This window comes from Rattus norvegicus, chromosome 5 (genome assembly GCF_036323735.1).
Source record: "Rattus norvegicus strain BN/NHsdMcwi chromosome 5, GRCr8, whole genome shotgun sequence".
In the NCBI taxonomy this organism is placed as follows: Eukaryota; Metazoa; Chordata; class Mammalia; order Rodentia; family Muridae; genus Rattus; species Rattus norvegicus.
In genome coordinates, this window is record NC_086023.1 from 154,138,550 (window position 1) to 154,166,028 (window position 27,479).

A 27,479-nucleotide genomic window follows, 5' to 3' on the forward strand; every position below is an offset into this window, starting at 1 on the left:
TCTTGCTGGCCCTGAATGGCATCTTTTTTTCCCTCTTTTTAAAGACTTTATTTATTTTATGTATGTGTGTACACTGTCGCTATCTTCAGACACCAGAAGAGGGCATCAGATCTCATTACAGATGGTTGTGAGCCACCATGTGGTTGCTGGGAATTGAACTCAGGACCTCTGGAAGAGCAGTCGGTGCTCTTAACCGCTGAGCCATCTCTCTGGTCTTAAAAAGCCCAGGCACTTTTAAGCTTTGTGTATGGTGGTTCCTTAGTCAGGTTTCTTAACTGGTTTGTCATCAGATTTTCCTGGCAGGGGAAGATGCCGCACTCTTGCTCCAGTGAGTGCCTGGTTAGAGTGAATGGATTAACAAACAATACAGCCCCAAGGGACTGTAGCCTTCCCTGGTGTCTTTGGCTAAGAATCTCAGCTAGAGCCCTCATCTCAGTTCATCACACTTCTTCTATTTCGTGTTCTATATTCTTCTTAAAAAAAAATATCGGGGTTGGGGGTTTAGCTCAGTGGTAGAGCGCTTGCCTAGCAAGCGCAAGGCCCTGGGTTCGGTCCCCAGCTCCGAGAAAAAAAAAAAAAAAGAAAGAAAAAAATTATTGTCTTAAAGAGAATAAATCAGACCTGTGTTGTGTTCCAATAGAAGCTTATCTGCCTACTAAGGGCCTGTGAAGGCTGGGGTAAAAAAGTGAGAAAGCGGGGCTGGGGATTTAGCTCAGTGGTAGAGCGCTTACCTAGGAAGCACAAGGCCCTGGGTTCGGTCCCCAGCTCCAAAAAAAAGAACCCCCCCCCCCAAAAAAAAGTGAGAAAGCTGGGTTGGAGAGATGGCTCAGTGGTTAAGAGCACTGACTGCTCTTCCAGAGGTCCTGAGTTCAATTCCCAGCAACCACCTGGTGGCTCACAACCATCTGTAATGGAATCTGATGCCCTCTTCTGGTGTGTCTGAAGACAGCAACAGAGTACTCAAATACATAAAATAAATAATTCTTAAAAAAAGAAAAAAGAAGTATGTGGTGTGGCACATGCCTACAGTCCTGGCACTGGGCAGGTAACACCAGGAAGGTCAGGAGTTCCAGGCTGGCTTGAGCTACTTAGTAAGTTTGAAGCTAACCTGGGCTACACGAGCCTCTCTCTCTCTCTGTCTGTCTCTGTCTGTCTCTCTGTCTCTGTCTGTCTCTCTGTCTCTGTCTCTGTCTCTCTCTGTCTCTCTCTCTCTGTCTCTCTCTCTCTGTCTCTCTCTCTCTCTGTCTCTCTCTCTCTCTCTCACACACACACACACACACACACACACACACACACACACACACAGACTTGGCACACTCAGAGATAAAAGAGGTAAGGAAATGTTGAGTGACAGACCGACTGGTAGCAATTCCAAATGCAACTTCTTTTAAGGAGAACCAAACAAAGAAGAGGCTGTGACTTATTGTGACTCCACGCCATGCTGCCATCCCACCAAAACGCATCTCTCGAGACAGTCTGAAGTGTGCTTAGGTTGCCAGCCAGTCCCCAACAGAGCCCGTGTTGGCCTGTGTGCTTTCTCCCCTGAAATCCCTCACCTTCCGTGATGTCTGCTGTTCTAGTTCTCTTCCAAAGCCACCAACCAGTTCAGGGCAGCCTCACTCCAGCCAGTTCTCAACAGAGAAGTCACAGCTGCCTATAACACTTCCCCCAGAGCCACACTTTGGAAGTTTGGTGATAGAGTCTGGGGATGTGGCTCAGTGGTTGGAACATATGCCTGGCATGTGTGAAGTCCAGGGTTCCAGAGAAAAAAAGGAAAAAAAAAAGATTGGGAGTCCAGGGAGAGAGACCCTCTAAAGGAATGTAGGTAGTTCTATGGGACCTGGTGAGCGCAGGAAGCTTTAAGCGAGTATGCAAAAGTGGGCACAGCCCTGAGTGAATGCGTATTGTAGGACAAGTCACTGTGAAGGACTCCCATGCTTCAGATCCACAGGAATGTCAAAGCTTCTCCTGACCCCAACCCAGTCTCAGAGAGAGGCCAGAGGGGTGCAAAGCCTTCCCCTGGTTTGAGTGTGAATCTTGACAGCGTGTGCAAAAGCTAGTCACTGCAGATCCCTCTTGCTGTTTACAGAGGCTCACAGAGACCTCCTCCCGAGGCAAGCTAACTCCTGCCCCTGTGCTACACCCTCTGGGGTTCAGGGCTGGTGTTTTGTAGAAGGTGCAGCTTCAATCAGAGTGCACAGGGTCACCTGACCCGCACTTTTCTATGTTCCCTCAGCTCCTCAGTCTGGTTTGCAGGATCAAACCAAGCAAGGCAGTTGTCTACATATGGTCCCTATAAAAGGCCTAGTCTGGCCCCTTGCCTCTCTTGGCTTCCTGTCTCAGGACATGTTCTTGTCCTCTTGCACACAATCCCACCATGATTTAATTTACTACCAATGTGATATGGGTGAAGGGCTCTTCAGAGCCACAGCCATGCTACTTGGACTTGAGTCCCAAGTTGTCATTTCCATAAACCTTTTCTTTGTGAAGTATCCAGTCTCCAGTATTTTGTTATAGCAACAGAAGATGGCAGACACATTGAATAGGTGAGTCAGAGTGTACTAATCTTGTGCTCCAGAGTCTTCAAAGACTCCCCTCTCCCTCAGAGGGACACCCTGGGCTCTTCTTCTCCCTAGGAGGTTCTACATGACTTTCCTGACTGTACACACCTTGATCTTTATCTACTAACTGGCTCCTTGCTTGGTCTGCTCCAGCCACTGGACTTCTTGCTTTTCCTTGAAATCATAAGGCATTTGATAAGAAAGGAACCAACAGTTCCTCCACAATGAACGGTTCCTCTGCCTTGTGCACCCTGCTTCACTGATCCCTCAGCCCGTTCCTAGTCTGCCTCTCTCACCAGCCTGTATGCTCCACACAGCATGTGCCATTTTCTTTTTCCTTTTCTTAAAATTGTTTTTGAAATATTATTCTTAGCTGGGCACGGTGGCACATGCCTTTAATTCCAACTTTGGGAGGCAGAGGCAGGTGGATCTCTTGAGTTAGAGGCTAGCCTGGTCTATAGAGTGTGTTCTAGGCTACACAGAGAAACCCTGTTTTAGAAAAATAAATATTCCTAATCATGTGTATGTGTCTTTGTGGGTGTGTGCATGTGAGTGCAGGGATCTCAGAGGCCAGAGGCACAGATCATCTGGAGCTGGGGTTACAAGCTGTTGTCGGCTTTGAGATGTGGATGCTAAGTGCACCCCTCTCCTCAGAGTCATTATCTTGTTACCTCTCCTGGGACTTGTTCTGTAGACCAGAGCTGGACTTGAACTCAGAGATGCCCAGTCTCTGCCTCCCAAGTGCTGGGACTAAAGGCTTGCGCCACCATTGCCAGACTCTCCTCTCCTCTTAAACAAAGCTGTTATAACTTTTGTAAAGCCCAACCAACTTCGTTTTTGAGAAGAAGCTCCAGGGGCTAAACTCTAATTCCAGGAGGAAACCACGAAGTCCACTTGAGCAAACATCCTATGGCAACCCCTCCAACCCTGCCCCTTAGCGACAGTCAATCAGGCCACAAGAGCAGGGTCAAGGTTCATATAGACAACCTAAGACATCCTGCAGAGAATAGATAGACTAGCCGTCCTGTTTGTCAGGTGGCTTTGCCCCCGTGTTTGGTTCTTGCAGATTACACCAGAAATGCAATTATTAAAATATTAACTTGCTGTCCCGTATGGAAATTCCCCAAGTTTGTTGTAACCACAATCAATACCCTGCACCCCTAGACTTGAGGCTCCCACTTCTCACTCCCTGCTACAGTGATGGTGATCGCCCTTGCTTGAAACTCATAATAAAGACCCTTGTGTGTTTGCATTGGAATTAGCTCCTCAGTGGTCTTTGGGGTCCCTGTGACTTGGGCATAACACTTTTATCTGTTTGCTTGTTTATTTATTTGTGTGTGCGCGCACACACACACACACACACACACACATGGTGTATGCATGAAGAGTGCGTGCATATGTGCTTATGCACGCATGCCTGTGTGTCAGCCATCTTTCTCAGTCACTTTCCATCCCATTCTCTTTAGGATGGAGTCTCTTACTGACCCTGGAGCTCACTAATTAGTGAGATTCCCTGGCCAGTGAGTACCCAGGCCCCGCAGGTCCCCACCCAGTGTGGGATTATATACCTGCGCTGTCATATCCAGCATTTCTTTCTTTCTTTCTTTCTTTCTTTCTTTCTTTCTTTCTTTCTTTCTTTCTTTCTTTTCTTCTTCTTCTTCTTCTTTTTCTTCTTCTTCTTTTCTTCTTCTTCTTCTTTTCTTCTTCTTCTTCTTCTTCTTCTTCTAATTCTTCTTCTAATTCTTCTTCTTCTAATTCTTCTTCTTCTAATTCTTCTCCTCCTCCTCCTCCTCTTCCCCCCCTCTTCCTCCCCCTCCCCCTCCTCTCTCCTCCTCCTCTTCTTCCTCTTGCCTATGGGCTACAGAACCAAATTCAAGCGTTCATGCTCACCCACAAGCCCCTTACCCACCAGGCCGGCTCATCTCTGCTACTTCTTGAGACAATCTCACCAAGTTGCCCAGGCTGACCTGGAATTTGTTGGATAACCTTTGATCTTTGGTGGTTATAAGCTTTTGGTCCTCCTGTTTTACCCTCCTGGGTAACTAGGCTACAAACCTGCTTCAGTAAGCCTGGCTTAATTCAACATGTCACCTGTTTTCAATCACGTTTACAAAGAAATCCCTGGGCTTGTGAGGTGGCTCAGTGGGTAAGGTCATTTGCCACCAAGCCTCAGGACCTGAGTTTGATCACTAGAATCCGTATGGTAAAAGGAGGTAATCAACTCCAACAAGTCCTCTGACCTCAATGTGCACGCCTACTGGCACCCCACCGGGGGAAAAAGATGTCAAGATTTTAACACCACAAAACAAAGACAGGCCAGGCTGTGGTGGCTCTCACTTTTCATCAGCAGAGGCAGGCAGATCTCTGAGTTCAAGGCCAGCCTGGTCTACAGAGTGAGTTCCAGGACAGCCAGGGCTACATAGAGAAACCCTGACTCAGAAAACCAACCAACCAACCAACCAACCAACCAACCAACCAACCAGACAAACAGACAAACATGGCAAGTTTTATAGAAAATTCCTGAAACTAAAAGGCAGTCCTGAGGCTAAGGGCAGGGCAGATATCTGCTTCCTGAGAAGGGGCCTCTGAAAGGAAATGATTACAGTGGCTCAGTTTGCTGGGCAGTGCTGGCCTGCCGTGGGCCACGTGCTTGACCTGTGATCACGCTCCTACTCGGCCTTCACTCCCACGCCACTAGGGTCATGTCTTCTGTCACCCACACACACATGAGGACTGAGAAATACAGAATACCTGATCAAAGTCACATGCAGTAAGGATCAGGGCTTACTGACCTGCAGTCTGACCCAACATCCCTGCCGTAGGTGAGGCCTAAACTGAGCGGTCAACGGGACTCAGAATTCCCCAAAGAGCAAGAGACAGCTTGGGGACAGAGATGGCTCAGTGGTTGAGAACACTTTCTCTGTTTGTAGAGAACATGAGTTTGGTTCCCAGCACCCTTGCAGACATGTAACTACCTGTAACTCCATCTCTCCATCTCTGGGGAATGTAATACCCTCTTCTGACCTCCACAGGGCACACATAATTAAAATACCATATTTTAAGGGAGATATGAGATAACTTGTATAAAAAGATGATGGCCAATTCTTCCTCCCTGATGTGTGTGTGTACGCGTATGCGTGCACACAGACACACACATGGGTGCAGTGCATGTGTGTGTGTATATATATATATATATATATATATATGTGTGTGTGTGTGTGTGTGTGTGTGTGTGTGTGTGTGTCTGTGTGTATATGTGTGGGTGCTATTGTGTGTATGTATGTGTGGGCTGGTATGTGTGTATATGTGTGTTTTATGTGTATCTGTGTGTGTATGAGTGTGTATGTAACCATGTGCACGCGTATGTGTGCATATGTGTCTGTGAGAATGTGTGCTGGTATGTGTATGTGTGTTGGTGGTGCATGTATGTATGTGTATGTTTATATGTATCTCTCTGTGTGTGTATGTACCTGTGTGTGAGTGTGTATATGTATGCATATGTGTCTGTCTGTCTGTATGTATGTGTATGTATGAGTATGTGTTATGTTTATATATATGTGCATGTGTGTATGCTGGTGTGTGTGTGCTGGCATGTGTGTATGTGTGTGCTAGTGCTTGTGTGTATGTGTATGTTTATATGTATCTCTGTATATGAGTGTTAGTGTGAGCTTGAGACTCTGTATGCGTGTGTGCATGTGTGGCTGTGAATGTAAGTATGTGTGTGTTTATGTGCTAATGTGTATATGTGTGTGTATGTGTGTTTATGTGCTAGTGTGTGTATGTGTGTTTATGTGCTAATGTGTACATGTGTGTGTATGTGTGTTTATGTGCTAGTGTGCGTATGTGTGTGCTGGTGTGTATATGTCTGTGTACTGGTACGTGTGTATGTGTGTGTGTGTGCTGGTGTGTATCTCTGTATATATGTGAATATGTGAATGTGTGTGTTTAAGTGTATGAGTGTGCATATGTGTGAGTGTGTATGTTTGATCTTTCTTGTTTAATGAGTACAGAACCTGAAGAGCAATTCTCCAGTAAAATACCTTTAAAGGAAGAGCAAGCTGGGACAATTCCATGTACACATGCTGCCATCTAGTGGTGATTTGCTATATGACATGGTGAGGATTCTCTTTGGACTGAAATGGAAATAACCCCGATTTACAAGGGAGAAACACCTGCTTCCAGAGCTGGGTTAACTTGAGTATCCAGGAGGCGTGCCACAGAAGACAGTGGTGTCTTTGGGACACAGGTATGTCCCTTGCAGTAAACTACTGACTCAGATTATCAGCCCTAGCTTTGACATGCTATCCTTGCCCTGGAGGACCTCACAGTCAGATGGAGGCAGAGGAAGGCATTGGGGGTGGGGGTGGGAGTCCTGTGTTCCAATCAAAGCCTGGGAATTTCCTGGGAATTTTTTTGGATGGATGGAAAGTGTGACAAGACAAACTAGACTCTTTCTTCTTTGTGCAATTCCTGTGCAGATCAAAGACACAGATGGCTCAGAAGGTAAAGGTGCTGGGACCCACCCAGCAGAAAGAAAAAAACCACCTCTTGTGAGCTGTCTTCTGATATTCCAGAAAGTTCACTAAGAAAAATCTAAAGTCAGCCTTAGGACCAGATTGGGCGTTTGATACCAGAGCCAAGTCATGAGTACCAGTCTTGGCAGAGCCCTGGGGGCAGGTCCCAGGCTTCTGCTTTGGAAGCACTCTCCTCCTTAACTAACTGTCGTTACAATTGTCCCCACTTACAATGACACCAAGAGCGTTCACTTCCAGGTAACAGTGGATCTCCTGAGCATTTAATAGAAAGGCTCACACTCTGTTCTCAGAGGCGACTGGTGAACTGGTGTGAACTCAGAAGGATTCTAAAGGCCTGAGGGTCGGATCCTGGTGGCTGTCTTTTGTCGGGTTTCTTTGTGTACCCCTTCCTCCTGTCTCTAGCTTCTGTGGTCACATGACATGGGTGTCCAGCATCTGCCCAGCTTCCCTGCTGCTGGGGCTTCTGGGAAGCTAATCCTCTAGACAGAGGGCAGCGAGGGATTAGAGCTGGAGAAACGAGGGCCACATCTGTCACTGCTGGGAGTTTGGGCAAAGCCCGTGCTGAGGCTTCAGGAGGACCCTGGGAACACGGGGAAGCCAGGGGAAAGAGCTGGATCCTAGTAGATCCTTCTGGAAGTGGGTAAGATGCATGAGTCTAGGGCCTGGCAGATGGTTGGAGGGAAGGCTGGGGGAGGGAGCGGGAATTACATGCTTGGGTCTATTGGTAGATTTGGGGCAGGTCGGTGCCCACCTCCTGGTTTGCCTGAGATAGAAGAGTTTCTGGGTCTCCTAGTGCAAGAAGCAGGCCAGTTCTGGCCAGTTGGGCACTGTGTCAGTCAGGCTTCTGAGCTTGGGAAATGGGGTCCCCTTCCCCACCATCCTCATCGTACCCCCTTTTCTAGCTCTTCTCTGTCCCCTCCTTTCCCAGGATGTGTCTTTATTATTAATTTTATGTGTATGTGTGTTTCCCACATTCATGTTTGTATCATGTGTATTTCTGGTATCCCTGGAGTGTGTCAGGTCCCCAGGGACTGTGGTTACAGACAGTTGTGAGCCACCATGGAGATGCTGGGATTTGAACCCACATCCTCTGAAATAGAAGCCAGTGCTCTTAACCTCTAAGCCATCTCTCTGGTTCCTGTCTCCCCACTGTTCCCACTTCTTCTTGCATTTGCTCCTCTCAGTTTCCTGTCCTCAGGGTCTCCTGGGCTGCAGGCTGGAATCCTCAAGGAGCTGGATTGTCCATGCCTTGGGGAAGATGAAGACTCGGGTGAGTCTCAAACAGGAAGTTGTCTTGGGTTACTATTCATAGCTCCTCAGTGACTCTGCCCTCCTTCCCACCCTGGCTGCTTCACCCACACCTTCACTGGAGCCTCTGTCCTTCCTGTTTCTCTCTGTAACAAGTACAGCAATTATGACAGTTGTGCTAACAACACTTATCATTCCTGATCCATGCTCCCTACACAGCTCCATAGGGGCTCACCTGAGCTCTCCCCAAGGGAGGGGCAGTTGTCAGGTCCAAGAGGTGAAGTCATTTGTCCAGAGCTGGAAGGTGCGGAGCTGAAGTCAGGTTCTGTTTGTTGCCCTTCCCAGAGTGTTCTACAAGTGATGTCACAATCCGTCAGTGTTTGAGAATGGCTTATTTCACTTAGCGCAGTGCATTTAAGATTCATCCATATTATCGTACCTATCAATACTCTATTCTTTATGTTGCTATCCAACATTCCATTGCATGGATGTCTGAACCTTATTTTTCCATTCAGCATTGAAGGACATTTGGTTGATTCAGGACTTTGAAAACTTATAAGTAGCTAGGGAGATGGCTCACTTGGTAAAGTGCTTGAGGACCCAAGTTCAATCCTCAGTACTATAACGAAGGTGGGGTGCAGTGGTGTGTACCTTCAGTGCCAGTGCCAGGGAGGCAGGGATAGGCAACTCTTCGAGTTTTCTAGCCAGCTGGCTTCCCTTAATCACAGTGTTCTAGCTGGAGGTCCTGCCTCAAAAAACAAGGTGGGTAGCAATGAAGAAAGGAACCTGATGTTGACTTCTGATCTCTCAATGCACGCGCACGCAAATGCACATGCGCATGGACATATACACATACACATAAACACACACATACATACACATACGCACATGCACACATGTACACATACATACATACACTTATACACACAGACACACATATATTCATACACATGCACACATACATATATTAATACACATTTACATACATATAGACATACACACATGCATGCATACACACATGCACTCATACACACATGTGCATATGCACACATACACACATGCACTCATACACACATACACTCATACACACATGCACACATACATATATGCACACATACACACATGCACATATACACACAAAGAAAAAAAACGTAAGAATAAAGAACGGCTTCTGTATGGACCTCAAGTTCTAGAAGTGAAAAATAACTGTGAAGCCCAGTAGGATTTCCAGGTTTAAAAATAAGGATTCAACAGAGAATTCCTTCACACTGAAGAGCCTCCCCCGGGGTGGGGGATGTCTAGGTTTTCAATGCACCAGGAGGTGGGGCTAAATCTAGGCCTGTCTTTTGACTTACAGGACAGGGTTGACTGCTTTCACTTCAAAGCATTTTCTGAGAGGGTGGAAAATAATAATAGCTACTTGTGTCTAGGGGCAAGGATAATTTACACGGCTGCCTATAGAATGGGGCCTGCCTCTGTGTATGTTAGCTCTTCCTGCCGCATAAGAATGGCCGAGTCAGACGCTCGGTTCCCACAGACAGTAGGCGCTATTTGGGTACCAGCTCCAAGAAGGGGGAGAGTCCTCAGGCTGGCTCACTGCCTCACCCCAGGAACCTGGTACTGCTCCTGGTGCCTAGTGGCTGCTCAGGAGAAAAGACAGGGATGAGGAAGGGAGCTTTCAGATATAGTCACCTTGTCAGATACAGTTGAGAGCTGGGCAGGATGGATTTATGTAAAATTTCCTGGGGAGATGTGAGCAAACATCTATTCATCCCAGAAAAAGCATCACAGACATTTTTGTGACAGATCACAGAAATGACCGCACCCTAGTGTAGTTTAGTGAGCTAACGAGCGCATGGGGCCTCACACAGGACTAGGGGTGTACTGGTTTCATTCCTGTCCATCACAGAGCCTTCTCTATCTGTTTTGGAAGGGTGGCATGGGGAAACATCCATCACAGTGAGCAGTACCCACAGGCTGGGAGCTTCAGGCATGCCCACTGGGTGCTCTATCTGTAACTTTAATTTTTTTTTTTTTGGTTCTTTTTTTCGGAGCTGGGGATCGAACCCAGGGCCTTGCGCTTCCTAGGTAAGCGCTCTACCACTGAGCTAAATCCCCAGCCCCAACTTTAATTTTTTTAAACCTATTTAATGATGGTTCTTTTTTTTTCTTTTTTTCGGAGCTGGGGACCGAACCCAGGGCCTTGCGCTTGCTAAGCAAGCGCTCTACCACTGAGCTAAATCACCAACCCTTAATGATGGTTCTTAAATGGTTTAACCACCCTTGTAGCCCACCACCCACCAGAGGTAGTGAAAGAGAAAGGATAGGGGGTGGGGAGTAGACCTGTTTAAAAAGGTTCTTTGGAGCAACTCCCGTCTGTGTGGTCTGGAAATCAGCAGCTCGGTTCACAGGTCAGCAGGCAGTGGCAGCTCCATTCGCTTGCAAACACTTCAAGGACACAGCAGCGGTCCAGTTCGGTAGAGCCAGGATAGCAAACACAAACCAGCAGCAATGCCTAGCAGGGACAGCCAGGCTTCAGCCTCGGCCCTGGTCAGCAGGAGAGACCAGGAGGGATGCCAGGGGAAGTTCTCGATGTGTCTCTCTCAGCGAAGAGAAAAATCAGTGAACACTCAAACTTACAAGTATCGCACAGTTAGTTCTATAAGCAAGCCAGGCTCAGCTCCCATCACTGTAAGTCCTATTTATACCCTCCACACATCACATGGGTCTTGCCTCGGCATGTGAGTCTGTCTTAGCAGAACTCCAGGTGACTCTGTATCAGCTGACATCACTCTGCCAATCAGCCCAAGTCTAAGGAAGTGGTAAGCACCACCAGAAGTATTTTGGTGCGGTTTCCTCTCTATGGAGTCCTGACAAACGGAGCTCAACTAAGCAATGTAAGGCAGACCAATACATGCGTGTCATTAGAGAAGAACCCTTCATCACATGTCCTTTCGCATGCTTGCTTGAACAGAACATCCTTGTGTCTGCTTCAGCCAAACATTCCTTCATGAGTCTGCCTTAGCCTTTCACTTGTGTCCACTTCAGGAAAACACTCCTTCTCATGTTTGGGGCAGCAAAACACCATCTGACACAACTGACTTTCCAAAGAACCCTTAAGTTTCCACTTCCTAGGTTTAAGTGAGGAACCTGGAGGTGCAAGAGAGGCAGGTGCCCTGGAAGTGGTTGTGTCGAGACCCACTGTGCACACCTCAGATGCCTACTGAATAACCAGCACACCAAAGGCTACAGAAGAGGATAAATAGACAGATGCCCCTGGCCTGGAGGGCCAGCTGACAGTGGGAGGAGTGGGATGGTACAGAATTGTTCTACACTAAGGAACTTGGACTTGCACTCCCTTACAGATGTGGCATTGGGAGGGAAACAGGTGTAGAGAGTTGGGAAAGGCTTCCTGGAGGAGGCAGCCTTTCAGTGGGACTCAGCGTCTTGATAAGCACAGAGGTGAGGTGAGGTGAGGAGGTGAGGTGAGGTGAGGTGAGGTGGTGAGGTGAGGTGAGGTGAGGTGAGGTGAGGAGGTGAGGTGAAGTGAGGTGAGGAGCTGAGGTGAGGTGAGGTGAGGAGCTGAGTTGAGGTGTGGTGAGGTGAGGAGCTGAGGTGAGGTGAGGTGAGGAGCTGAGGTGAGGTGAGGTGAGGAGTTGAGGTGAGGTGAGGTGAGGAGGTGGTGAGGTGAGGAGCTGAGGTGAGGTGAGGTGAGGAGGTGGTGAGGTGAGGAGCTGAGGTGAGGAGGTGAGGTGAGGTGAGGTGAGGAGGTGAGGTGAGGTGAGGTGAGGAGGTGAGGTGAGGTGAGGAGGTGAGGTGAGGTGAGGTGAGGAGGTGAGGTGAGGTGAGGAGGTGAGGTGAGGTGAGGTGAGGAGGTGAGGTGAGGTGAGGTGAGGAGGTGAGGTGAGGTGAGATGAGGTGAGGAGGTGAGGTGAGGTGAGGTGAGGAGGTGAGGTGAGGTGAGGTGAAGAGGTGAGGTGAGGTGAGATGAGGTGAGGTGAGGTGAGATGAGGTGAGGTGAGGTGAGGTGAGGTGAGATGAGGTGAGAGCATTCCAGGAGTGCAGAGCTGATGAGGTCCTTACTGTGGTGAGGCCCCCAGCTTCACAGCTAGCATTTCTCTGAGGGTCACTTCCTTTCCCTGCTGACCCTAGAAGCCATAGCCTGTATCTTTGTTTCTTCAGGCCCGCCAGCAGCCCCATCTTCTGAAAGGGAAGAAGAAATGGCTTTTGTGGGCCCTCAGCGGCTTCCTCTTCCTGTTCTCAGTGACCATGACTGGCTGCTTCCTGTGGCAGTACTACCTCCCCAAGTTGCAGAACGGTGAGTGAAGAAGCTGCTCACTTCCTCCTACCCCGCTGACGTGGGTCCCCCTGGAGCATCAAGGACCTGAGGGTGGAGGAGGACAGGTAAGCTTCGGAGTCAAGAGCACAGGCCTCTGTTCTCAGTTCAAGTCACGCTGTTCATCTCTGGGTGGCTCACAGGACCTCTCTGGGCTTGGTCGTGCCCAAGAGAATCCTATTGCCATCAGAATCTCTGAAGACATCCAGCCTGGGGGTCAATTCAGCGTTCCTCAGAACCCGCCTCAGTCTGGGGCAGGTGAGACAGCTCAGCCAGTAAAGGCGGCGGGTGCCAGACAAAACCAATGACTTGGGTTCCACCCCCAGGACGCATGTGAAGGCTGAAGGAGAGACCTGACTCCACAGACTTGGGCTTTGACCTCAGCATGCATGACACGACATGTGTGTGCACATGTGCACATGTGCATGCACGAGAGGAAGCACATGAACACAGAATTTAAAATTTTAGTGTTAAAAATTTAGCTGGGCAGGTGGTAAGAGTGCATACCTTTAATCCCAGCACTTGGGAGGCAGAGGCAGAGGCAGAGGCAGAGGCAGAGGCAGAGGCAGAGGCAGAGGCAGAGGCAGAGGCAGAGGCAGAGGCAGAGGCAGAGGCAGAGGCAGAGGCAGAGGCAGAGGCAGAGGCAGAGGCAGAGAGGCAGAGGCAGAGGCAGAGGCAGAGGCAGAGGCAGAGGCAGATGGATCTCTGAGTTCGAGGCTAGCCTGGTCTACAGAGTGAGTTCCAGGAGAGTCAGAGCTACACTGACAAACCCTGTCTCAAAGAAAAAAAATTAAGTTTCAACAGCGTTTCCCTTGCTTTGTGGGCTGGCCTAGACCTTACCCCTCCCTAAGACCCCTTCATTCCACCTAGGACTCCAGGGGGGCAAGTCACAGAAGGACATAGTCCTCTGTTGCTATGGCATCCGGTATCCCCAGTCTCCACTGCACTGGGGAGCAGCCTCTCCCGACCCTGTCACTCATATGGCCAAAGGCAGGTGCTCAGCAAGGGGTTGGGCCTCCCAGAACTCTGGAGATACTGCAGATACAGCTCCTCTTACTGTCTCCCACCCCGGTCCTTTCCGGGGCAAATTCCTTTTCAAGAGACTTCTTTGTTGCTCAAGAAAACAGACTCCAGCTAGGCAGCCCGCGTTGCTCTAACTACCAGGCTGTGATGGACAGATGGTACTGTAAGTTCGAAGAATGAATTCTTAGCAGGACACCTTAAGAGAAACATTTGAAATGCAAGCTGAGCTGTGTGAGCGGATCCGTGGATGGGAGTCAGCATTGACCCCTAACAAGCTTCCCCGGGTCTGGGCACATAGATACTTGCCACCAAGCCTGATAACCTGAACTTCATCCTAGGAACCCACATGGTGGACAAAGAAAAAAATTCCTACAGGTTGTCTTCTGATCTCAACACTCACACTGTGGCAAATCCCCCTCCCTGGCCTCCTACCCCCGTGTGGGCACTTTCAGGCCCTACCCAGACTTGCTGATTCCATAACACATTTTGAGACTGTCCAGGTGCCTCTGTGTGCCTGTGTTAGACCCACCCAGGTCCTAAACTAAGGTTCTATCCAAGACGTCTACTCTAAACCTGTCTAGAAATAAACCACTCCAGGGAGTAGAGGTACAGCTTAGTGCTTGTACTTGCCTACAGCATTCAAGGCCCTGGGTTCTATCCCCAGAACCATAAGGGAAAAAAACCAAACACAGCAAACTCGCCGGCTGACAGTCCTATTGCTGGTCTAACCTACTCTCTTCAAGGAAGTATGCAAGTCACTTGGGATTGGAGCCTCCCTAGGGCCTTGTGCTCTCAGGGATAATTTCCCAGGCTTCTTGATGTGATGACAGCCACTCCTTGGACAAGGGCAGATAAGACTCACTTCATGACCTGCCACCCATATTCAGTTCTGGGGACACAATGAGTTGTCCCTGTTGCTTCAGGTCTGAAGCCCCACTGGGGTTTCAAGCTCACATCACCCAAACATACAAAACTAGCTTGAGGTATGGATGGGTGGTGGATGGATGGATGGATGGATGAGAGGATGGGTGGATGGATGGATGGGTAGATGGATGGTGGATGGATGGATGGATTGTAAATGGATGGATGAATGGGTGGATAGATGGATGGGTGGATGGATGGTAAATGAATGGTGGATGGATGGTAAATGAATGGTGGATGGATGGATGGATGGGCAGATGGATGGATGAATGGATGGATGGATGGATGGGTAAATGGATAGATGGATGGATGGGTGGATGGGCAGATGGATGGATGAATGGGTGGATGGGTAGATGGGTGGATGGATGGATGGGTGGATTGATGAATGGATAGATGGATGGTAGATGGATGCCTGTTGGTGAGAGGATGTCCCCAAGACATGGCTCTGGTCTTTGCTATAGCCTCCCTGTCCTCTAAGATGCCCCTTTGCCTTTAATCTGACTTCTTCTGTATTTACCTCCTGATGTACCCTTTAGGTTCCTCGAAGTCAGAGGTGCCCCCAGCCCAGGTGAGGATGTGTCCCCGGCTCCCTGAGCTTGTGCCTCTTGCTCACCCGCTGCCAGTGCTGAAGGAGGCCTTGGAGAAGGTTAGTGATGGCCTAGGAGGAGGCTTCTTCCTGGGAGATTGGTAACACTTGGTAGAGGAAGATTATTACTCTCTGTGCTATGGCGGTCATTCCTTCGCTCAACATGCTCATTTGTTTGGTTTTGGTTTTGGTTTCCAAAAGGGCTCGCCTGTATAACAGCCCTGGCTGTGCTGGAATTTGATTTGTAGATAAGGCTGGCCTCAAAGATAAGATGGCCCTACCTTTGCTTCCTGAGTGCACGGATTACAGGCGTGAGCCACTACGCTTAGCTTTCTTTTTTTTTTTTTTTAAGATTTATTTATTATATTTATTATATAGAAGTACACTGTAGCTGTCTTCAGACACACCAGAAGAGGGCATCAGATCTCATTACAGATGGTTATGAGCCACCATGTGGTTGCTGGGATTTGAACTCAGGACCTCTGGAAGAGCAGTCAGTGCTCTTAACCACTGAGCCATCTCTCCAGCCCTACGCTTAGCTTTCAATGTGTATTTCTTGAGTGCCTGTTCTGTGACTAGAATCCTAGTGCCCGGGAGGCAGAGGCTAGAGGATCAATGCAAGTTTGAGGCTAGCCTGGTCTACATAGTAAGATCTAGGCCAGAGGTGGTAGGGACAGATTGACTGTAGGTGAAGGAAGCAGCTGAGGGAGCACACATGTCTTAGTTAGGGTTTCCATTGCTGTAAAGAGACACCATGACCAAGGCAAACACTAGAAAGGACAACATTTAATTGGGACTGCCTTACAGGTTTAGAGGTTCAGTTCATTATCATCAAGGGGGGAGCGTGGCAGCATCCAGGCAGACACAGTGCTGGAGAAGGAGCCAAGAGTTCTACATCTTGACCCAAAGGTAGTCGGGAGAAGACTGGCATTCTCAGGCAGTGAAGAGGGAGCTCTCTTCTACAATGGGTGGAGCCTGAGCATAGGAGGATACTCCAAAGCCCACCCCCAACAGTGACACACTTCCTCCAACAAGGCCACAGCTCCTAATAGTACCACCCTCTATGGGTTGAGCACATTCAGTTCATTGCAACATACTTCACTTGGTGGTGGGGCACACACCTTTAATCCCAGCACTGGGAGGCAGAGGCAGTTGGATTTCTGAGTTCAAGACCAATCTGGTCTACAGAGTGAGTTCCAGGACAGCCAAGGATACACAGAGAAACCCTGACTTGAAAAAACAAAACAAAACAACAAAAAGATAACATATTTTTGACTCAAGATTAGGAGTCGGGCATGACTTGCCCCGTTCCAAGGACTCACACACACACACACACACACACACACACACACACACACACACACACACACATACACACACACACATTCTTTAGGGAGCCCTATGTCTAAAACAGGTGAATCAGGCCCTCACAGAGTATGAGATCTCAGGGTCTGTAGGCTCCTAGGGTACAGGGTGGGTATACTGAGGCAGAGGCTGTTACTGAACTTACATTCTGTCCCTACTCTCTCTCAAGGTGGATGGGATTCTGCGCAAGGCGATGTTGGCCCCGGGCCTGGCTGCCATGTCTGCCCTTGTTATCCATAATGACACTGTGCTCTGGACTGGGAACTTCGGGAGGAAAAATGGCTCAGATCCAAATTCTGGAACCCCTAATGAGCATACCATGTACCGGTCAGTGGGGTGCCCTCCAGGGTCTCAGAAGGGACAGTCAGGATGGCAAGCCAAGCAGGTATAGGAGGCAGGACATTCAAGAGGGGTGGGGTCCCAGTTGCCAGGGTCTGATAGTTCTGTAGGAAATAGAGGCTCAGAAAAGACCAGGAAGTATGAATGCCCAATGTCACACCACAGGGACCACAGGTCAAATGAGAAAAGGATCCTGTCTCCCCTCCATGTGCCACCTAGGGATGATCACCAGCTCCTAGCCCTCTTCTACATCCCTGTGAGTGAGTGGCATTGACCCTGTTGGAGGCAGCTGGGGACACATGGCTGCATGTCTAGAGCGTTTTCCTTAGGTGCTGTCTGCAGAGTTCTCAAAGCTGCAACAAGGGACACACTTGATCCCAGGGATACTGTGGGGACCTCAGGGGTTTTGCAGGATTTAACCTTCATACTGTACTTTCGTGGTACCAAGCACAGGGCCCAGAGTTCCAGTTGCCTTGCTTACTGTGTATGTACTACCTGGCATGCTGAGTGCTCCCCATGTGTGTGCACGTGCATGTGCACATGCATACATGGACATACACACAGGCACACACACACACACACACACAGGCACACACAGACACACATAGGCACACATAGGCACACACAGATACAGACACACACATATACACAGGCATACACAGACACAGACACACCTACACAGGCACACACAGACACACACACAGGCACACACAGACACACACACAGGCACACACAGACACACACACACAAAGACACACACACAGGTACACACAGACATAGATGCAGACACACACGCGCGCACACACACACATACACACAAAGACACACACACAGGTACACACAGACATAGACGCAGACACACATGCGCGCGCACACGCGCACACACACACACACACACACACACACACACACACACACCACTCTATCTCTATTATACTCCATGAAACCAACAATTAAACTCTTAGAAAGGTCTAGTAACTTGCCCAAAGCCACACAGCCAGTGAGAGATAGGACTGACCAAACCCCAGCTCTGCTCCCGTACTGGTGTGGTAAGAGGGTTAGTGGGAAAGGGTGCTGAGCTGTCCGTCCTCTCCTAGATTTCTAGAACATCATTCTAAGCATCCACGGCAGCTCTACTGAGCCTGGGGATTCAGCCCAAGATGCAGACTGAAAGGAAAAGTATCAATCGGCTCGGGATGCCCAAGACCAAGTTCTCAGCACGAAGGAAACCTGATCAGCTCAGGACCCCCGAGGCCAAGTTCTTAGTACAAAGATTTATTTGTCCCAGAGCAACAGAGAACAGGGACAAGAGACAAAGACAGGAGATAGAGAAAGAGAAGGGGAGGGGAACATGGGAGAGGAGCAAGTGGCGTTTGCTGTGCAGGACAAAGGACTGGCTCTGGCTAGAGGAGACGGATGCAGCACACAGCAAAATGATGGTTTATAAAGGTAGAAGAGGAAATCCCATTTTTAGAATGAGGTGTTTAATTTTAATTGGGTGTGTTAATTAGGTGAGCCAAAGGGGGTTTTTGACTGCTAGACTTGAATACTTTGATAGCTGGACCTTGGTAATCAGCCTCAGGAGGAAATGGCCAAATAAGGGAACAGACTTTGGCGACCAACTTTAGGAATGTAATCTAATGGTTTTTAGCAAAGCAGAGAGAGAGAGAGATCGGGGAGAAGGGCAAGGCCTGCCAGAACCATGCTCGCCACACTTGAACTGGCCAGGGTCTTAGTGTAGAACCTAGCATGTGAGAGGCTGAAGGCTGGGCACACCGTGGGGAGTGGATGTGGGGCTGACAAGTTGCCCTCTGCACTCCTATATCCCAACAGAATTGCTAGCATCTCCAAGATCTTCCCTGTCCTCATGCTGTACCGTCTGTGGGAGGAGGGCATCGTGGCCTCCCTGGACGACCCTCTGGAGCGATATGCCAGCACCTTCTCCATCAACAACCCATTGGGCACAGCCCAAGGCCCTGAAGCACAGGACCCAATGGGGGAATTTGAAGAGATGGGCTCCCTCCCAAGCCCATCCCCTGTCACTCTCCGGAGGATGGCCAGTCAGTTGTCAGGTGAGCCTTGGATTTGTCCAGCTGAGTCAATCCACACCAGAGGAGCTTGGGGCAGGCACCTGACACAGATTCCCAAACATTAGGACCCTGCTCTGGTTCCTGAGTTCCCATGTTTCTAAACTGTGGGCCATTGGAGGTGGCAGGGTAGAAAGAGCTGAGGTGAGCCTGAGATGGTTTTTTTTATCGTTGTTGTTAAACTTATTTGTAAAATGTATGTGTGTGCACATGCGTGCATGGGTATGTGCTGTATGCACATGACTGCCCACAGAGGTGTTACTCAGATCCTCCAGGGCTAGAGTTATAGGCGAGTGCTAGGAACTGGACTTGGGTCTTTTGGAAAAGCAGCTTTATCACTCCAGCACTGGGAATTCTATTTTATTTTATTTTATTTTACTGAGACAGGTTCTCTTGTAGCCCAGGCTGGTTTCAAATTCATTCTGTAGCTCAGGATGACCCTGGACTTTTGATCCTTACTCTACCTTCATTCGGAGTGCTAAGATTACATGTATGTGTCACTATATCTAATATGTTCATTGTTGGGGAGGGAACTGAGGGCTTCACGCACGCGATGGTGAGCTCTGCCCCTGCCCTTGAACCTGGGAGTACGGATCAGGCGGGAAAACAAGTTCACAGACCAAGGAGCCAGGATCCATGTTCAATGACAGTGGCAAGGCAACAAGTTAAAACCAGTAGGGAACTCTACGGTGAAGCCCCTAGATTCCCTGAACACACATAAAGATCACATGGAAAGCCATAGCCCACGGGACATGGGTGAAAGGCAGAGCCGACATCATGCAGAAAAGGCTCTGAAGAAATAGTTAAAGATGACAGTCTTTGTTCACCATAATATACATACAAACTTAAACTACACAGAGACACACTTTCCCTGTCAGACCAACAAAGATCAAAATCGTAGGTACACTGAATGGAGAAACCACGGAGACAATGTCCTCATCTACACGGGGGGGGGGGGATTTAAATTGATGACCCTTTGTGCTGGATAGTTTTATGTCAGCATGACAGAAGTTAAAGTCATCCGTGAGAAGGGAATCTAGTAAATTAGGAAAAGGCCTCCATAAGATGTGTACACAAGCCTGTAGGGTGCTTTCTTAATTAGTGATTGATGTGGGAGGGCCCAGCCCACTGTGGGTGGGGCCGTCCCTGGACTGATTCTGGGTTCTTTAAGAAAGCAGACTGAGTAAGCCATGAGGAGCAAGCACCCTTCCATGGCCTCTGCATCAGCTCCTGCTTCCTGCCCTGTTTGAGTGCCTGTCCTGACTTCCTTCAGTGATGAACAGCAAGTGTTAGTGTAAGCCAAATAAACCACCCTCTCCTCCCCAAGTTGCTTTGGTTATCATCTCAGCAATAGGAGCCTAAGGCACTCCCCCAAAAAACAAACAAACAGATAAAACCTGTATGAAGGCAAATTCAAATTATTTATCACCATTGTTTTCTCGCCTTATCTTTTTCTGAGATAGGGTCTCTCATAGCCCAGGCTTTCCTCACACTCTCTGTGTAGCTGAAGAGGACTTTGAAATCCTGTTCCTCCCACCTCCACCTCCTGAGTGCTGTCTCCACACCAGGCTGTCTGTCCCCGTTTACTGTGGCTGGAGATCAGCAGTACAGTGTCTCGTGGCATGTGGCAAGCTCGGAACTGAGCTCCAGTCATAGAGAAGAAAGGGCATATATTCCCCGTGAGTGAGAATTTTATTTCTAGAAAATTCTACCAAAGGTGACCTCACCCTGTGTAGCGTAGAGCATGCTCACAATTGTTCACTACACAGGGTTCACAGTAACAAGAGAGGAGCCAGTGTGGGGGTACATAGCTGAGGCCCAGCACTCCCAAGAGGAGGCAAGAGGATCAGGAGTTCAAAGCCAGCCTGGGCTACACAGTGAGTTCAAAACCAGCCTGGGCTCCCATGAGACCCTCCCAAAACACCAAAACTAAAACTAGAAGCAACAACCTACATGTTCTTTGCTAGGGGAATGGCTATGCAATAAAATACTGTATAGCTCTAAATGATAGCGTCCTTTGTTTACTGACCTGAAATAAAGTGTTAAGTAGAAGAAAAGTGCATATATTATATGTACTACAGAAATAAACATAAAATTGTGCAAAATTATATAAATACACGAACTATAAAAACGTGTTTATGGTGAGGTAGGTGTAATGTATATTCACTATATAACATGCTGTGTGTTATATACATATTGTTCTTTTTTACATCTTTAATTCATTTTGGGGGGGGGGCACTGTGCATGCTATGGTACTTGTATGGTTGTCAGAGGATAACTTGTGGGAGTTCTTTCTTTCCACCATGGGGGTTTCTTGGATTGAACTCAAGGATTGTTGGCAAGCACCTTTACCAGATAAGACATCTTGCCATCCCTAAATATTAAATATTTCAGGGTGTAAGTAGTAAATGCTTTTGGGAGGACCAGGCTTGGTGGTACTTGCCTGCAATCCCAACACTTGGGAGGGAGGGTGGAGAGAAGAAAGAGACAAGAATGTTTGCTTCTGGAAGGGGAACCGGTGGCCGGCTGGAGTGGGGAGGCATGGGAGAAATGTGACTCGGTGGTGTTCTAGGGAAAGGACTTCCTCAGCAATGCACCAGTCCTACAGGTCTGACCTCTGCTCTTTCCCAGGACTTCCTCGAAGGCTCAGGGGCACTTCGCTGCTGTGGAAGGGCAGTACCCAGGAGGCTCTGAGCCTGCTCAAGGATGATGTCCTGGTGGCTGACCCAGGAACCAGGTGAGGAGTGTGCCCTGAAACAAGGTCCGTAGGGGCAAGCCTAGCAAGGTCTGGGAGAGTTGGGCTCAGAGCCCAGGTCTGTTCCAGTCTCCCTGTCCCTCATTAACTGGATTGTTTATTAAGAATCCACTTGGGGGGCTGGAAAGATGGCTCAGTGGTTAAGAGCTCTGACTGCTCTTCCAGAGGTCCTGAGTTCAAATCCCAGCAACCACATGGTGGCTCACAACCATCTGTAATGGGGTCTGATGCCCTTTTCTGGTGTACAGCTACAGCGTACTTATAAAGTAAAAATAAATAAATAAAATAAATCTTAAAAAAAAAAGAATCCACTTGGGGCTGGAGAGATGGCTCAGCGGTAAAGAACTGGATGCTCTTCCAGAGGCACTGAGTTCAATTCCCAGCACCTACATGGTGGCTCACAAACATCTGTAATGGGATCTGGTGCCCTCCTCTGGCACACAAGTGTACATGCAGATAGAGCATTCTTAGACATAAAAGAAATAAACCTTAAAACAAAAAAGAATCTACTTTAATCCCAACACTTGGGAGGCTGAGGCAGGAGAATAGAGAGATGGAGGCCAGTTTGGGCTACACAATGAGATTTTCTAAAACAAACAAAAACAAGACACAAGAGGCAATCAAGGCAACTACCCTAACCCAGCATCTGCTAAGCACCGGATATACCAGCAAACAAATCTGACTGCGTTAGGTTTTTATTGCTGTGAAGAGACACCATGACCAAAGCAACTTTTATAAAGGAAAACACTTAACTGGGGCTGGCTTACAGCTTCAGAGGTTCAGTCCATTATCATCAGAGTGGGAAGCAAGGCAGTGTGCAGGCAGATTGGGTGCTGGAGGAGCTGAGAATTCCACATGTTGAGTTGAAAATAGCAGAAGGAGACTGTAATTTCATACTGGGCGGAGCTTATGCATAGGAGGCCTCAAAGCCCACCTACATAGTAACACACTTCTTCCAACAAGGCCACACCTCCTAATAGTTCCACTTCCCATGGGCCAAGCATATTCAAATCACCATATAGCCCAAAGCCCCCTTTTACAGTTTGCACTGGTGAGGGAGACACAGTGAAGAAATAAACGAAACAAACAGTGTTTTGCATAATGGATATGAATAGTATATACTTAAAGGTCTGACTACTGAACAAGAAGTCTAGCTTTGAGCGCTTGGGGTAGGGGGTGAGGCAGTTGACTCTTGCCTCCCTGGGCCAGATTTCTCTCTGCTTCTCCAAATATAGACTAAAGGCCTTGCTTCCTTTTCCTCCTGGTGCCACCACACTGTCCTCGGGATCATATCCCATCACGTTGCTCCCTCCTTTCCATCCAGCTGCCACCTCACTGTCCTGGGGATCACATGGAGCACCCCATCCTTGCCCCTTTTCTTACTACAGATGCCACTACAGCACGCTGGCCTTCTCTCTCCTAGCCCATGTGCTGGCTGCGCACAGGGCACAGGGAGACTATGAGCGCTGGGTGTCTGAGCAGGTGCTGGAACCGCTGGGGATGAGTGACACCGGCTTTGCCTTGACGGGAGCAGTGCGCGCACGCCTGGCTGCCGGCTTCTATGGTAGTGGCAGGTCCGCGCCGTTGTACGACCTGGGCTGGTACCGGCCATCGGGCCAAATGTACTCGACAGCTGCCGACCTGGCCAGGCTTGCGGCTGCACTCATGGGTGCAGGACCCCGACGGCTGCTACGACCTGACAGCCTAGCCACACTACTGGCACCACTACGCACCTGTACCCACGGCTACTTTGCTAGTGAAACCGGTACACCCTGGGAGTTCCACGAGAGGCTCGGATATCGCGTGGCGCGCAAGGATGGCGACTTGGACGGCTATGCCGCCAGCCTGGCGCTCGTGCCACCCCTACGCTTGGGATTTGTGCTATTACTGGCCGGACCTCGCCCACCCACGCATGACCTGGTGGCTGACGCCCTGGACACGCTGCTGCCTGCCCTGGAGCGCGCACTGCGCGACGCTGAGCTTGTCCCCGCGCCCCCGCCCCGCGCGCGCCCGTTCGCCGGCTTCTTCACCTTCGCCAACCGCACCTTCTACGAGGTGCGCGCCTCCGGGCCTCGCGGCGAGCTGCGCTTACGCCAGTTTGGGCCGCGCTTGGAGGCGCTCGTGCCCGCCGCCTTCCGATCGCTCGCTCTGCGCCACGTGCGCGGCCGCGTCTTCCAGTTGCACGTGGCGCGCGAGTTCCCGTGCGCGCTGCCGCTCGCAGACGCCTGGCTGTCTCTGGAGGCCCAGCACGGGCAGCTGGTGCGGTTCTACCCCCTGGATCGCCACGGGCTGGCGCCAGGCTTCGACGTGCCAGGCCTCAACACCTACGGAGTGTTGCGCCTGCCACGCCGGCCGGTGTTCGGCTCCCAGTGAGCTGGGCAAACCCCACGCGCGTGCGTCCACACATGCCTTTGCATTGTCTATGCTTGCAACCCTCTGCATACCTTCCAGCCTGCCCACGCCCACCTACAGCTTTCCTCTTATCTGTAGCCTCCCTGTCTCCTCCAATCTCTCCCTCAATCCCCCTCCTCATGCTTGCAACCTCTCTCCCCTACACTGCCTGACTCTTGCTTGCTCTCCTCCCCCGCCCCCCCGTCCCCGCACACACCCCCACCCCCCCACCCCCGCTGCAACCTCTTCTGCCTTTAGCCTCACCCCCACTTCAGCCTCTTCATACCTGCAGCCTCCCCTGCAGGGTGTCTATCCTGCTCCAGCCTTTCCTTTCCTCCAGTTTCCTACCCGTGGTTGGCAGGCAGGCCAACCAGAGGACTCAGTAGTTGGCAAAGTGGGGTCTTCTTGGACCACAGCTAGTTTCAAACTCCTCTTCTTCTCCTGAGAGGAAGAGTTATACAGGAATTTACAGTAAGCATGCAATCATTTAGGCGTCCAGGCCCAATAATACAGAGCAGTGCTTGTGTCCATTGAAACAAGGACAAAATGCCAGGATCTTGCCAGGGCCTTGCGCTAGCAAATGCTCTACTACTTAGCTAAACCCCCAACCCCTTGTTTTTGTTTTTAATTTGCCTAAAATTAAAGGAACCATCAGGTTTGTTTATGTGTTTATCTAGCAGGCCTGCAGATAGAACTCAAAGCACCATGTGCTAGGTTAAGTGCTCTACCGACTGAGCTGGACGATTTAGACAAATATTTATACCCATCCCCGCAATCAAGATACAGGAGATTCCCCTCCTAATCCACCCGGTACTCTTTCTTTGTGGCCCCGCCCCTCCCTCTGCTCCTCCCCCAAGCCCCAGGCAACCACGGATCTGCCTCTTGTCAGTTTAGATTAGTTTCACCGCCTCCAGGGTTGGTGCGAATGGGATCACACAGGGGAGGCGATCCCCTCGGACTCAGCGAGCTGGTTTTGAGGTCTGAGTCTGTGTGTGTCCATAGTTCATCACTGATTTTATTCCACGGTATGGCCGGGACAGTTTGCCTTTTCACCCGCTGATGGACGTTTGGGTCGTTGCCAGAACGGGCTGTAGGAAAGAGGCTTGTGTGCACGGGCTCCTGTGTGCCCAGGCTTTCATTGCTTTGGGGGTAAGTTTCTAGATGTGACTGCCAGGCACTTTTCCAAAAGCCTTGTGCCACGTTCCTTCCCTACACGGAAATAGGTGACAGTTCTGTTGCCCATATATCGGGAGACACTTGGCACTGTCGGTCTTTTTAATTTTAGCTATGCTGGGTAGTTCTGAAATCATATCGCACTATGGTTTTAACTGTATTCTATTTATTGAATTGTAAAAGATATATATATATATGATATATATGTTATATATATTATATATACATACATACATATATATATATATATACACACACACACACACACACATACCATCTCTCTGGATTCAGTTCCCCCCAGTCTTTGGATTGATTTTGCACTTTCCTTTTTTTATGGAAGTCAGTATTTATGTATGTATTTTGAGACACAATCTCCTGTGGTCCAGCTGCCCTGCAACTCTGAGGTGCACGCCTCGTATATATCAGTATATATACTGATATACCCCAGGGTTGACCTTGAACTTCTGATCCTCCTACCTTCACCTCTGAGGGTTGAGATTACAGACATGCACCACCATACCTTGTTTACATAGTACTGGGCCCAACCCGTCAAGGTTTCATGTGTGCTAGGCAAACCATTCTATGGAAGCCATACCCCCCACCCCCTGTTCTTCCTAAGTAAAGAAAAGCCTTATATGTGTATGTGGTAGCTGGGTTTGTTCTCATGAGCACAGGGTCCCTAGGAGGCCAGAAGCAGGTGTCAGAGCTGCAGTTTCTGCTGCTGTGGGCCTGTGGGTGTGGCTGCCAGGGACTGCATTCAGGTCCTCTGCAGTAAGAACTCTCCACTACTGAGTCACCTCTCTGGCTCCCCCAACCCTGGGCATTAAAGCTTTAAAGATAGGATCTCACTATGTTGGGCAGATTCTCTTTGAATTTGAAATCTTCTTGTCATGGCCTCCCGGGATGCTGTGATCACAGTCATAGGCCACTCTGACTGGCCCATCTTCTTAAGGGTGTCCTTTGCAGAGCAGACTTTTCACATGTTGATGAGTTTATGCCCGTTGAATCTAATGTAAAGCTAGGGGTTGCGTTTTTGTATTACACACATGCGCACACGTGCCTGAGATTGAACCCAGGGCCTCATGTGCTCTAGGCAGATGCTCTACCAGTCGGCAATAAGCTCAGCTCCCATGCGTCTCCTAAAAGTTTTGACTTTTACATTCGAGATAACTGTAAATCTCCCACACACGTATCAGAAATAACTAGTGTGGCCTTTACCCAGTTTCTTCTCTCGGCAACCTCTTGCAGAATGTTGTAAAGAGGTTGATCTAATGCAGCCAGGACCAAAAGGTTCTTCTGAGCACAGCAGGCCTACCTTCCTGATTCATAGTTACCTATTCCTGCTCCCCAAGCCTTACCCTTCCCTTAAGCCCCAGCAATCACAGTCGGCTCTGTAATGCCAGAAGTCTGTCATTTAACACTATTACATGCTAGGGGATGGAAAGCTGATCTCTGGCCTTCACATGTGTAGCTGACACCTGTGTGTGGACACATACATAAGCATACATATGTGTGCATAGCATACCACATAAATAAATGGAGTATTTTAAAAGGGAGGGGGATGGAGAGATGGCTCTACCCTCAAGAGCACTTACTGAAGTTTGGCTCCCAGAACCCACCTTGAGCAGCTCACGACTGTCTACAACTCCAGTTCTAGGATCTGATGTGTGCTTTTAGCTTCTGTGGGTGCACACACCCATGGCACACATACACATAAAAAGAAATACTTGGCCTGAAGAGATGGCTCAGTGGTTAAGAGCACTGACTGCTCTTCCAGAGGTCCTGAGTTCAATTCCCAGCAACCACACGGTGGCTCACAACCATCTGTAATGGGATCCGATCCGATGCCCTCTTCTGGTGTGCATGAAGAAAGTGACAGTGAACTCACATACATAAAATAAAAGTAATAAAGTAAATCTTTAAAAAATTTCTCTCTCTCTCTCTCTCTCTCTCTCTCTCTCTCTCTCTCTCTGTGTGTGTGTGTGTGTGTGTGTGTGTGTGTGTTTTGAGACAAGGTTTCTCTATGTAGCCCTGGAATTCACTCTGGGACCAGGCTGGCCTATAACCTGCCTCTGCCTCCCAAGTGTGCACCACCACATCCCAGCTCAAATAAAATAAATTCTCAAAAAAGGGAATCTCAGGTATTAAACGGAGTTGGA

The 27,479-nt window shown here is 49.1% G+C and overlaps 1 protein-coding gene and 1 long non-coding RNA gene across 8 annotated transcripts in view; one reads left to right on the forward strand and one right to left on the reverse strand.

Annotated features, from left to right (window-relative positions):
- The window catches only part of LOC120103012 (uncharacterized), a 34,518-nt gene extending 10,796 nt beyond the window's left edge, over nucleotides 1-23,722 (reverse strand). Inside the window, exons 1-5 of one of the 6 annotated variants that reach the window (XR_010066689.1) lie at nucleotides 23,490-23,717; nucleotides 10,688-10,859; nucleotides 8,580-8,695; nucleotides 8,213-8,344; nucleotides 7,335-7,676 (exon numbers count right to left, since the gene is read on the reverse strand). This is a non-coding gene — a long non-coding RNA (uncharacterized LOC120103012). Of the gene's footprint in view, nucleotides 1-7,334; nucleotides 8,345-8,579; nucleotides 8,696-8,995; nucleotides 9,113-10,687; nucleotides 10,860-23,489 lie in introns of those variants that run through there. The other 5 variants (XR_010066688.1, XR_010066690.1, XR_010066686.1 and 2 more) reach the window with 5 other exon arrangements.
- Nucleotides 7,639-27,113, forward strand: Lactbl1 (lactamase beta like 1). 2 transcript variants are annotated; one of them, NM_001401838.1, is made up of 8 exons: nucleotides 7,639-7,732; nucleotides 8,295-8,366; nucleotides 12,527-12,662; nucleotides 15,161-15,270; nucleotides 16,745-16,902; nucleotides 18,748-18,986; nucleotides 21,633-21,738; nucleotides 23,145-27,011. In NM_001401838.1, the coding sequence occupies exons 2-8, from the start codon at nucleotides 8,355-8,357 to the stop codon at nucleotides 24,127-24,129; spliced, it is 1,746 nt and encodes a 581-aa protein (NP_001388767.1). In that variant the 5' UTR covers nucleotides 7,639-7,732; nucleotides 8,295-8,354; the 3' UTR covers nucleotides 24,130-27,011. The 2 variants fall into 2 exon arrangements, with proteins under 2 accessions (NP_001388767.1, XP_063144140.1); XM_063288070.1 differs by lacking the exon at nucleotides 7,639-7,732 and having other exon boundaries at nucleotides 8,266-8,366; nucleotides 23,145-27,113.
- The last annotated feature ends 366 nt before the right edge of the window (nucleotides 27,114-27,479 follow it).